The following is a 13,033-nucleotide window of genomic DNA, read 5'->3' on the forward strand; positions in this document are numbered from 1 at the left end:
TACTTATTCCTGTGTGTTTCTTACAGTACGAGTCTGCAATGGAGCGCATGCAAAAGAGCAAGTTGTCCTACTATAAGAAAACAATGGAGGTAAGCAAGGAGGTCCTGTGCAGGTATCTCAGAGCAAACCAGTTCCAGTTGTAGACAGGGTGAAATCAGTATCACGTGTTCCTCCCTGTGAAGAAAAGTCAAGAATGTGTGTGTGAGTGTAACTGTGTAAGAGCACAAGTGTGTGTGTGTGAGAGAAAGAGGATGTGATTCCTGCCAGGAGGAGAAAGCTAATCTTCCCTGCCAAATACTCTGAAGAATCCAAAACAGACACTCAGAAAGGAATTAAGTTAAATTCAAACAGGATTTGACTCTTTCTAGGTGAATATACTTGTAGGAGAAAATGTAATTTCCCAGTCTGTGTAAATAGCATTTTAAAAACAGTGAGGGAGTCTTGCAAACTGAAGGTAACCGCTCCATCTGGAAGTCTCGCAGGTACAGGAACTGCAGACTGCTGGGTTTGGTTTCCAGGGGGCAATTGCCTCTAAGGAAAAGTAGTTGCAGACCTGTCAGCACTACAGCTGGAAGGGTACTGACAATTTGTATTTAAACATGGCTGTTGTACCAAGTGAAGCTCTAAGAGAGCTCTTTTGGTGCAAATAAGGATTTACTTGGCTTCTGAATACTCCATTGGGACTGTTACCTGTGTGGGGCTGGCTCTGCCTCACAGCTTGGAGCAGCGGGCAAGACATCCATCAGCCACCTGATGCTCCAAGTCACCCTGTGGAAATGACAGTCTGTCCCCACCCGTACCCTGGGGAGCTCGGGCTCTAACCTGGGCTCTGTGCTGTAGCTGAGGCAGCTGCCTGATGCGCCGATGGTGCTCGCACTGCCTGCACACCCATGCGGAGCAGCCACGGCAGGCGATCACCTCTGCAGGGAGCTGGCTCAGGTTGTACAGAGAGAACAATTTCAGGGCTGTAAGAAGAGGGCCTGATTTATGCTGCTAGACCCCTGCCTGGACTTTTCCGTTCTATTTTTAATAAGCATCTCTTTATGGTGTCACAGGGAGTTTCCTCCTTTGTACAAACCTGGACACTGATTTCTTCCCCCAGCCTGCAAAAGAGAAAGTGCCTTGAACGTCAAGTTGGAGACAACCCAGCTCTGTTCCCTAACCTCACATATGATTTCATTTCAACACAGTCAAAGAAGACGTACGAACAGAAGTGCAAGGAGGCGGATGAGGCCGAGCAGTCCTTTGAACGGACAAGTGCTTCAGGCAACCAGAAGCAAACAGAAAAGGTACCTTTGATGCCAGAGCTTTGGGGTGATGCCTAAAAGGGAGAAGGCTGGGGGTTTCTTTTTTAAGGTTCAACAGACTACAATTGAACAACTCATTCCACAGGGTGCCAGATGTTGCTTTCCTTCTAATTAACCCATTAGAATCAAAATTGAAATGAAGCACCTTCCCAAGGAGATCTTCCTTCACCTTCTTCAGTAGGGCTTGGTAACCCTGATCTTGTCCTGTGATAGATCAGGGGTTTTTAAAAAGGCAGGGGAGGAACTGAGCTATCTAATTAGTTTTATTTATTTCAGGCTGTGATTTAATTGCTTCATGAGTTCTGAAAGCAAACTGAATGAGATTTTTCTCCAAAATTATTCATAAAAAAAAGAAGCAAGTCAGAAGTATGTCACGCAGTTAAGTTTTGCCTTTTGGTCGCTTACATTTAGTAGGCATAGTATCTTACATTAAAACACATCTTTTTCATAACATTTTTCTTCTTATGGTTAGCTTAATTTCAAGTAAATTTACAAACTCAAAAATAAATCATTGGAAATTAAGGCACTGCAGTCCTTCATTGCATCGTCTGATACTTGTAGCTGTCAATTCGCTAACTTTTAATGGGAACGTTTCACAGCAGAACAGATGGAGAAAACAAAATAAACGAACTCCCTTTGGCTCAATAAAATCAGTGCAGCGTAAGCAAAAAGGATCAAAAATCATCTCAAGGAGTGGGGGGATGGAGACTAAAATCAGCAGCAACAGTTGACATTTTATTTCTAGCATTCCCTTATCTTTGATGAACAAAACCTTCCAGCTTAGCCATAAAGAGGGGATGAAACCCTGGCCCTACTGAAATTATGCCAGGACTCTTAGCAACTTCAATGGCATCAAAATCTGACCCAGCTCCTTTCATGCATAAGAATCCCAGGGTGCATCATTGCCATTATTTCCACACACATGCCAGCACATTTGAAAGGCACAGGGGCATCTCACAAGAAACGCTGGCTGTTTAATTCTGCTCAGCACTTGCAAACAGTTTGGGTCAGGATGAAAATAAGAATGAAGCTTATGTTCCCAGCTTACTACACATTTTCCAGCCAGCTGTGATGAGGAATACGGTCATGAGAACCCCTACCTGAGCATTGTCTTGAAGGGCAGAAAGGGAGAATGTGTTATACTGATGTCTAGAGCTGTGCCTTAATGTACTGTCATCACCATCTGTGCAGAAAGACCTGAGAGAACAGAGCTGTCAATAATATCTGTATTTTCATTTGTTAAAAGCTGCAGATTAAAAAAAGAAAAAAAAACTGCTTAGAGTGAATTTTGCTTTTAGACTTCTGAGTTGTTATGGGAAACAGTCTGGCATTTGCAAAGTATTTCAAAGACTGTGTTCTTTTCATATGTATATTATATGAGAAGCTTGGGAGATGAAGATTTTTAACCGTCATTTTTTTCTGCTTATAAATATCTATTAGAAAAGCACCCTGGACATCATAAAACAGCAACTCAGCCAGCAGACAAGCTTCAGGCTGGGTCATGCTGGCACTGAGCTCCTATAGCAGGCATCCCTGAATGGACTGGTATAAGTTGCCAGATTTCCCCTGAAGCCTGTCAACTTACAACTACATCTGTGAAATCCTGGTCCCTTCTTCTCCATAATCCATGTTCAACAGAATGGGTGGTTCGATTTGATGATCTTTAAGGTCTTTTCCAACTTAAATGATTCTATGATTCTGAAGGCAGAACAGCCAAGAAGTATTTGTACTTTGAGCTTTACCTTATGAGGGGAAAGGGAGGAGGCAGCAAAACATTGGGCTAGGAGCAAAAAAAACACAGTAATTAATTTGGGGTGTTTCTTTCTTTTCCTGTTTCAGAGTCAGAACAAAGCCAAGCAATGCAGAGATGCAGCAAATGAAGCAGGTGATACTCTATTTGTCACAGAACTAAGTTTTTTCTCAGCAAAAAACTACCAGCACACTGATTTTGCCAGAGCACCACCTGAATCACCCAAGCTAGCCCTGTTCGAAGTCAGGTTTCCTGAAGTCACCTATCCAAAGACTAATGGGGAAGCTTCTAAACAACAGCAAACCTGAGAGACATTTACTTTCACTTGTGGACATGCAAATCTCATGCTGTCATTAAAGGTTTTATAGAAGACCTTCTGTAAGGACTTCACCCAGGAAAGAAAAGCTCTTCTTTAAGCAAGTTTGAAAGCACAATGACACTCAAATTGCCCCAAACCAACCCAAAACAGATACAGAGGCCCCAGATTCCCTGTACACTAGCATGGTGGCATGACTACATTCTTCAGCCAGAAACACAGTACGTGTCCAAAAGGACGTGTCCAGCAACACCTGAGCTGGTTCATGAGATCAGACCTGTCGCTCACTGCTCTTGTAGAAGCTTGCATTAAATCACAGGCTCTACCTGACCTGCCCAGCAGGGAAAGAGCCTAAGGACGGTCAGTGCCTAGGTATGGCCCAGGTTCTTGATCTCTTATTTGCATCGTCCTCGCTGTAAACTTTACAGATGATCTGCAGACCATGCACAGAGTCCTTAGTCTAGCATAAAGTTGCAAAGAAAAAAAAAAATATATATATATATCCTGGCTGCCCACCAGTTTTAAGCTCACATATTCTTGTGATATACTTTAAGGCTGTGGTTTGACAAAGTAAACATGGCAAAAGCCACAGCAAAATCGTAATGGGAGGAAAAAGAGAAAGATGGTATCATTTTTTTCCCCTAACTGCTGGGTTTCTATTATGTGTGTCTGTGTTTACAGAGAACGTGTACAAACAGAACATTGAACAGCTGGATAAGGTCAGGACAGAGTGGGAGCAGGAACATATCAAAACCTGCGAGGTAAACATTGACTTTTGCAGCAATGTATTTGTGTGCTCTTTATTTTATCCTAGTTACAGTTATCAGTCTAAGACTTGAGATATTGTCCCAAGGGTTTTGCTGTTTGCTATACACCAAGTCTCAGCGTAAGAGATGTCTTTGCAAGAATGCTGCAAAACCTAAAGTAGATTTAGACGTAGTTGCTGGCTGTCTCACTTGCTTACGTGCTCTTTGCTTGTTCAGCATAAGTAAGTAAATATACTGGAGGGAAATAACTGCAGAGGAGCAATATTTGAACTGGTACAACCCAGTTGCAAGCTTTTCTTGCCTGTTTTCAACTACAACGTTACTTAAGAATCCACTAGCTTTAAGGATGGTTCTCTATCACAGCCAAGATAAGACTGTTTCTCGAATAACTGCTTTGTGACAGAATGTAATTTCAGTAGAAGAAGAACAGGAATATATGAAAATGCAGTTTTAGTTTAAAAGATACATTCCAAAATGGAGACAAAAAGAATTACATTAATCCATGTTGTGGTTGAACCCGGTCGGCAGCTAAAAGCACCACACAGGTGCTCGCTCACCCTCCCCCCTCCCTCTCTGGGATGGGGGAGAGAATCAGAAAAAAGAAGCCTGTGGGTTGAGATAGAGACAGTTTATTAGGACAGAAAAATAATAATAATAAAAATGATAATAGTACTACTAATAACAATGTGTATGAAACAAGTGATGCACAATGCAATTGCTCACCACCCGCTGACCGATGCCCAGCCTATCCCCGAGCACCCTGACTAGCCAACCCTATATATTGTTCAGCATGACGCCATAAGGTATGGAATACCCCTTTGGCCAGTTTGGGTCAGCTGTCCTGGGTCTGTCCCCTCCCAGCTCCTGCTGCACCCCCAGCCTGCCCGCTGGCAGGACAGAGCGAGAAGCTGGAAAGTCCTTGGCTTGGTGTAAGCACTGCTCTGCAACAATTAAAACATCAGCATGTTATCAGCACTCTTCTCATCCTAATCCAAAACATAGCACCCTACCAGTTACTAGGAGAAAAATCTATCCTAGCTGGAACCAGGACAATCCATTAGAAACATTCCCTTTAGGTAACGTCTTGCAAGAGGTTTCCAGAGCAGCTTCTTACTGTAATGCAGGACAGGTTTGGGGGTTTGTTCCCCCCCAACCCCCGCCCTTTTTTTTTTTATATATCCCAAGTTCAATGGAGATTAAAAGTAAAATTTTCTTGTTAAGCTAAAAAATAATGTATTGTAGCATTCTGAGAGAAAACATATCTAAGCTGCTCAGAATCTTTATTTTGCATAGCATGTTATATCCACCTGCATTTTCTCTGTGCCTTGGAGTAATCTTCCAACTGAAAGGTGATGGCTGGGGCAGAAGTCTTTATTTCCAGTGTGCTGAGGATGGACACAGAGATTTGCACTTGGCTAGTAATTTTTGCACAATTTATAGGAACTGGTTGACATCCAAATCAGCCACACATTTGGTCATAATGATCCTTCAAATTCATTTGTCCATCTGCTAAACTATGGTTTTGCTATGTTTACTTGTTTCAGGCTTTATTCCCACATAAAATAAAATGCCAGGAGAATAGCTTTCCTGTTCTCCATTTCCTCTTAAATATTACCTGTCTGGGAGCACTAGAAAGTCCCATGGCTGGCACAGCAGACTTCTCGTGGAAATTCTGCCAAGCCTTAATTTTCCCAAGATGCACATTCCACCCTTCTCAAAAAGCCACCAAACAAGCAAAACATTCCACAACCTGGAACACTTTAATTCTCCCACATGGCCAAAGTCTTCATAGCCCACAGGGCTTGTGGCCTGCCCACCGCCTAGTTCAAACAGCCGGTCATGAAGGAATGGCATTTTTAATCCCTTCTTTAAAAAGTGCTTGTAGGTAGAACTGGCAGATTTCTTGAGACCTATTGAAGTACTAATGAGTACAAAAAAGCAGCTGAAGATCCCAAACTTCTGGCTGCACAGCAGGGAGGAATCTGGAAGCAGTCAGGTTGCTGAGGTCTGTAGCTAAGCACCAGGCACCGGCAGCCTAAAAGCCTGCCTAGCAAGTGGAAGCATGGGGATAATCTTTATCACAGGGCTGTGCCATCTTCCCTGGCATGAAAAGCCCTGGTCCAGAAGCGGTCTGTTGCACAAGCTGGCAGGGCACGAGGGATACGTCTAATATAACGCCCTAATTTGCAAAGGGCTTGACAACCCCGAATCACTGCACTTCGCTTTGCTGAACTGCATTTTCTGACCGGACACCACTTACCTGGAAAACTCCCAGCCGGCTCTCTGCTATTTCAACAGCCCTCCAGGGGCTATGTCCGTAGGCTTTTTATTCTGCATGGACACTGAACTGCTCCTTCTCTAACCTTCTGGTTCCTTTTAAAAGCTACTTCTCTCAGAAACTGGTCCCAGCACCAGCTGAGTCTCCCTTGCCTGACTCTTGACTCTTTTTTTTTTTTTTTAAACTGGTAAGATATTCAATGGCAGGCAGCTCACCCAACTGAACGTTCTGCTGAATATTGTATACATTTATGTTGTTCTGGACATAATTACTAGCAAATGGAAAGGGAAACAGATGGCTGGAAGCATCTGAGCTTTTCACACCTCATAGAAAACCAAAAATTGATGTTCTACTTATAACAGTATAACTTAGATGTGTTTTTTTTTTTAATTTAAATTTTTAGAGAAAGTTCATCTGCCTCTTCCCCATCTCAGTTCACTATTTTCCTCTTTTTTCCCTTTCACTTTCCCCAAATCTAGTCAGCTGTACAATATGAGAAGAATCAGACAGATGAGGGAGAGAGAAAAATGGAAAATGCTTTCTCTTTGCCATGAATATAACCTTAGAAATTTGCAAAGGCAACCCTAGAGAGCCTCAAATAGATCCAAAAGAGAAGTTTGGAAAGGCATGTTAGGGAGCAGAGCTAGATGTTTTTGGGTCTACCTCTAACATATATACAACCCTTTCATGACAGTACTCTACTGATCTGTTACACATCAACATTTCAGTGCAACGGGCAGACAGGACCCTGACTCTGAACTCCTCGGCAGCACTCAGCATTCCTTTTCCCTTTCTTTCTGTCTTTAAAATGTAACTTTAATTTGGTGCAAGCACTTTAAAAAAATAACCCTTGAGTACAAGCAAGTAGATGTAGTTTCTCCAGTAGATGAAGAGATGTCCTCTATGCAAGATCCTTCAGAGTGGTTTTTGCCAGCTGGGCACAGAGGAGCCCAGCCCTGTCACTGCAACACAAATAAATGACTGCTGTGATGCTACCTCACGTCTCTTTGGCTGCAGGTCTTCCAGCTCCAGGAGTGCGACCGCATCACCATCCTCCGGAACTCGCTGTGGGTTCACTGCAACCAGCTCTCTATGCAGTGCGTGAAGGACGATGAGGTAGGGGCACCTGCCAAGGAGCTTCACGTGTGGAGGAAGAAGTGCTAGAGTCCCTTAGCAGCACAGCTCTAGCCTGGCCTTATCTGCACGTGTTGTCTTCAGCAAAGTGGCTGTTGTGCTGTTCTGGCACGTTCTGGCAGTGAGAGGGGAACTCTTCTCAATCAAGCTCATTCCCTTTTGCCCAGATGCAAAACAGATACATGCCTGGACTTAGGCAGCCTGTGGCATATGTGCTGACACTGTGCCTCCTCCCCTCAGTTTGCTAGGGAATGCCTCCAAATACCAGACTGCTCAGCTGAGTATATTTGGGCTCAGGCACACCTTTCAGAAAGGCATCCGGTCTTGGGCTCAGAATGGGAAGACAAAGGATACATCACTCCGTGTTGGTGCTTTGCTTTTTCCTCCTCAAACTTTCTATCTAGTTGGAAGCTCGTGACTCACATCCTAAAAAGTGTGGGTCGTATTACTCACTCAAGTAGGTCTGAGTTTTAACTCTCAATGGTTGGTTCCTGTGATTAATTTGTCTTCTTCTCATAGAACGATATCCAGAACACAAATCAACAACTGTGTTTACAAAAATGGCTGTACAGGAGACAGACCAAAGAACCATCCAGATCAGACATGTACCAAGAATAGTTTCTTTTAAGGGGAAAACTATTAGAAGAACATTAATTGCTAATTCAACATGAAATGTTTAAAATTAAATTCTTGACTTCTGTTTTGTAGCTGTATGAAGAGGTACGGGTAAGCTTGGAGAACTGCGTTGTAGAGTCAGACATAGACTACTTCATTAAGAACAAAATGACAGGAACACAACCTCCAGGTAATTATTCCAATCGGTCTCGTCAGATGAGTCATCCACTAGCTTCGGGCTGCGGCTGTGCAGCAGTCTCCAGTGGAGGCGAAGGCAGCTGAAGGAGCCTGCTCGCTCTCCGCTCTGGCTATTCATTCCCACCCACTGTGGCTCACTTCCCCCTCACTGTGCTGTCACTGTTTGCCGTGCAGTGGTGTAACTGGGATAGCTCAATGATCCACGTTAAAAATAAACCTCCACCTCCCTCCACCCCCCCGCCCCCCCCCCCCCCCAAAAAAAAAGAGGTTGGGTTTTGTTTTTTCAGTGATGCTTATTTCACAGCACAACTGAACTCGCACCACCAAGGAGGTGGCAAACTGCCTTGCAAAATGGCATCCTCAATTTCCTGCAGTGGTGACAAGTCAGAGCCAAATTATCATTTAACTGCACTCTGGTGTCCCCTTGACAGAGTTAGTGCCTCTTTATTTGTAGCACAGAGAAAACCGAGCTTGGTATTCCATTTTTTTCCACCTGCCTGATGGGGAATAACCTCCTTCATCCCCTCAAGAAGTTGTTTGTGTAGGGGCAAGACCCTAGCTGGGGGAAACTGAAACTGGCTTTGCCCCAGCATGCAGAAGCGACATGAAGTTCACTGGCTGTCCATTCAAGCCAAAGGAGCCTCTTCATCAACTTCAGTGATCAAAGCCTCTGGGCAGAAATGGAGAGTGGGACAGGAAGAACTAACAGCAGATGTAAAATGAAAACATGCTGCTCCGGGGTAGTAGTTCTCCAAACACGCCATCAGAAATGAGCCACCTAACATTTCACATGACCAAATGCAAACCACACCTTACTTCAACAAGCAATATCAGATATTTACAGGCTGAATGAAAGCCTGCACTTTCCTGCAGTGTTGCAGTACACAAGGATTCACAGCCTTTGTAAAAGGACAGAAAATCCCCATTTCATCACCTCATTAGCTCATTACCTATCTATTCTGAAAAGACCTCCTCCTCTATTCGCTCATTTTTTAGTCAGTGTACAGATACCGTTTCACTTCCGCCATCTGCTGTAACACTACACTAAGATGTCAAAGAGAAACCCTCCTTAGTGTGGACTTGGGAGTCTCAACAGAGCTCATTTCCTTTCAGAACAGGGAATAAGCTATACTGGCATAAGAACATTTTATACTGATAATTTTACACTGATAAAAGCCTTCCATGCTAGGGATTGTATAGGCACAAACATCAGTAGTACAAACACCATCCCATGGGGTAATTATCTTGTATGGGAACAGCTCAGAGCCCTTGGATTCCATCACAGAGCTCAGAGCTGGCAGCAATTACACCCTAGCAACTTCTTCAGCAGAGCTGGATGCTGTCACTCATCCAGCACTGAGCTATCTAAGGCCTGTTTTTCACTCAGCATTTCTGTCATTATACCCCTGAAAATTAAGAATTAGCATTTGGAAGTTTTTTTTTTTAAACTAATAATATAGATGCTGGTGTATTGGATGCCATTTTACTGCTATTCAACAGGGGCTTTAAATTTGACTGCTACAGGAGCTTTCACCTAGGAAAAGCTACGTTTTCACTGGCAGAAGGAAGAACTGTGCTTTGCAATGGTGTAAAGCAACCTCTGTATGAAAAAAGATTTGTAATTCTCAGCTAGTTTTTTTCCTCCTGTGTGAGATTTTTCATTCTCTAGTCGCCTAGGCAATTTTCTGCAAACAGTTCTTGGCTATGTCAAGACTCATTTCTAATAAGAAATAGGTGGGAACAAACCTTTAGAGCTTTATGAAAGGCAAAGAAACAAGCGATTCTTGCTATTATTTTATTTTTTGCCACCTTCTAGAAGGTGATATGTTCTGAAGTAACATCCTCATATCTCCACAGCTCTGGCTAATGGGTCTGCACTGCAGCATGTGGTGAGCTGTTGATCTGATATATTATTTGCAAAACGCAGGGGGAAAACTCACATATGGTTTTGCATTGTGTAGGGGTAGACCTCTTGGTTTCTTGATCCTATTGCTCTCTCCCCTCTTCCACCTAATCTTAACACGAATTACAGGCTAGAAATGATAGCAGGTGACAGTCTAGAAGGGTAAGAGACAGAACCTTAAAATGGTCAGAAAACTCCTTAAATTCTGAGAGTCTTACTTGTAGGGACTCTTCACACTCACTAGCTGCACGTGCCTGCTCTGCTTATGGCCTTTGCTGATCCAACAAGTCCAAGCTCAATGTTTTTCTTAATTAATTGGTGTCAGAAGTGAGTTAAGATATCAGGCCTTCTGAATCAGATTTGACTCATATTTATTTGGCTGTAATACTGAGAAGGCAGAAAGGGTGTCTGGCCACCAGCTCTAAGCAACTGCACTGGCAGCTATGAGATGAAAAATAAATCCGTAACTATTTCATCTTTGAAGCTAAACTTGTAAATGGTCTCAATTGCACCCTTAACAACACCATAGGGGAGAGTGAAGGAACAGTAGCATAACTGTGTTGGAGAGAGGGAAAAAAAACATCTCTGGGTAAACAGCAAATCAGCTCTCAGGAGGTGGAGGGGGAGATACAAAAGGTAGGAAGACACTTAGGTACAAGCACAGACCAGGAAATTGCTCATTATTGCTGCTGGCAAAAACATTCAAAAATTTCCCCAGCTTCAACAGAAACTCCCAACTCAATACATTAAGGAAGAAAGAAACAAAAACCACTGTAGCCAATTGTATCAGGCTCACAATGACCGTGCTCTCTTTCCTTAAAGCTTTGGCTTTTAAGAAAACAGAGGAAACAGTCATGGAGTAAACTGTTCTAAATTAGTGTTAGCCACCACTGTCAGAATGGTTATTCAGGACCTTGACTTGGTCCTGAATTTCTACCAAGGACGTATCTGCATACAATCACTTGAATGGCTTTTGGCAAGCCCCAAGTCCCTCTGAGCTGCTCCAAACATGAGACAGGCAAGTGCAGGTGGATGTTGTGTTGCATTTTGCTCCAACAGCCCCTGAACTGCTGCACTGTGTCTGCTGCACGCTGGTAGGGTGAAATAGGTTTTGCCTGATTGAAAATCGCCTTTTTGTTGCCCTTTTGCAGGTGCAATAGGATACGAGGATTACTACAGCAGAGAACCAAACAGAGGTAACAGCAGCCCAACCCAGTCTTGTGGGATGATGAAGAGGTGAGCGGTACATTTTTGTTCTCAAAACTAGTATTTCTCCATTGAAACACAGCAGTGTGTGATGACAGGAAACAGGCCCTGAGAAGTTATTACTTCCTTCATTGTGGCAAGAGGCAGCCACTTATCAACAAACATAACTCAACAGAAGAGGTAAACCTATTACAACTGGTGCCAGAATAATTTTACTATGGCCTAGTGAGAGGGGAGACAAGAGGACATGTTCCTAAAACAATTAGCTGGCCAGCACTGGAGAGCATTCACTTATTTCCTCTTTCCCAGTGAGTGATGGCACACAACAAAATGCTTTGTGCAAGTGAGGACAAACACGAATCTTGCCGGGAGCGAAGGCTGGGGAGGGCTGTCTTTCTCAGCAATACCTCCTGGCTTTTGGACTGCACCCCCCCCCTCCCCCCCCGCTGAGCAGAACAAAGAACCGTTCTCTGCATCTGGACCAAAGCAAGAAATACTTAGTCGAATAACTGTGATGATTAAGGAGGCGATTTTTGTTTTTTCTTATCCATTTTTTGCTGGTAAATGCTGTGACATGAATGCAGTTATATCAACACAAGAGCACAATAGAGCTATTGGTTTAAATATTTTATACTAAAATTGCTAATTTAAGGTGGGAATGGCATCATATTTAAAGCAGAGGGGCTTTGTATTTTGACAAGACTTATTACATGGCAAAGACAAGGAGCAGGCTGTGTTCTCCCATTTAAAGCATGGTCCAGGCTTGTGAGCAGGCTGATAAGGTTTATACATAACATTATGGTTTTCAGTTGGAACAAGATTTTCTATAATAATCAATTCCAGCACTGCATCCTATGTAATTACAGGAGACAACTGTATAGCCATTTAGAATACAACCATGCTCTGCATGGGCAAACAACCTAGAGATACTCAATATCATTTTTTCAGAAGCTGTTGAGTTTAGATGTCCATTTTCCTGAAACATTGACCACTCACCAGGTGAAAAATCAAATCCTTTATATACGTCTTGAGCACTCAAAGCTATTGCTATCTGTGCTTGAGAATCCTAAGCCATATTCCCACTTTGCCTCCAGTAGCTGTTCAGTATCCAGCTGTGATATTGAAAATTAAACATAGGAAAAATTAAAAAAAAAAATCACTTAAACTTCCTATTTCTAGAAAGGCCTGTTATACAAGCTTTGTGTTTTAAATTGTTTTATTTTTCTGTCTGCAAATGAATGGTAATTTCTTGTAAACAACTGAAATTCTCATCATATCGATAGTGTGAGTCAATTGGAGTTTTACCTCATGAGCCTTTGGATCCACAACAAAATACTACATGATGCATTTTGTGCACCATTTAATGATGGCTGACAGTTCAACAGGTTCAGTATTATGTTTTTTTAAAAATATATTTTTAGCTGAAGATAAGTATATCTACAGCATCAATGAAAGTAGCTCACCACAGGAAGAGGTGACATCCACCCAGCGCCACGGCAGATGGAGGGAAGGTCAAGTCAGACAGCCAAGACTTGCAAAGTGTAAGAAACTCTCCTACC

At 42.9% G+C, this 13,033-nt stretch overlaps 1 protein-coding gene across 1 annotated transcript in view; it reads left to right on the forward strand.

Annotated features, from left to right (window-relative positions):
- The window catches only part of PSTPIP1 (proline-serine-threonine phosphatase interacting protein 1), a 65,301-nt gene that overhangs the window by 34,712 nt on the left and 17,556 nt on the right, over positions 1–13,033 (forward strand). Inside the window, exons 6-12 of the mRNA XM_040570644.1 lie at positions 27–89; positions 1,191–1,289; positions 3,147–3,192; positions 4,055–4,134; positions 7,436–7,534; positions 8,261–8,357; positions 11,420–11,504. Of these exons, the coding sequence (XP_040426578.1) occupies positions 27–89; positions 1,191–1,289; positions 3,147–3,192; positions 4,055–4,134; positions 7,436–7,534; positions 8,261–8,357; positions 11,420–11,504 (569 nt within the window). The remainder of the gene's footprint in view (positions 1–26; positions 90–1,190; positions 1,290–3,146; positions 3,193–4,054; positions 4,135–7,435; positions 7,535–8,260; positions 8,358–11,419; positions 11,505–13,033) is intronic.

This window comes from Cygnus olor, chromosome 11 (genome assembly GCF_009769625.2).
Source record: "Cygnus olor isolate bCygOlo1 chromosome 11, bCygOlo1.pri.v2, whole genome shotgun sequence".
NCBI lineage: Eukaryota > Metazoa > Chordata > Aves > Anseriformes > Anatidae > Cygnus > Cygnus olor.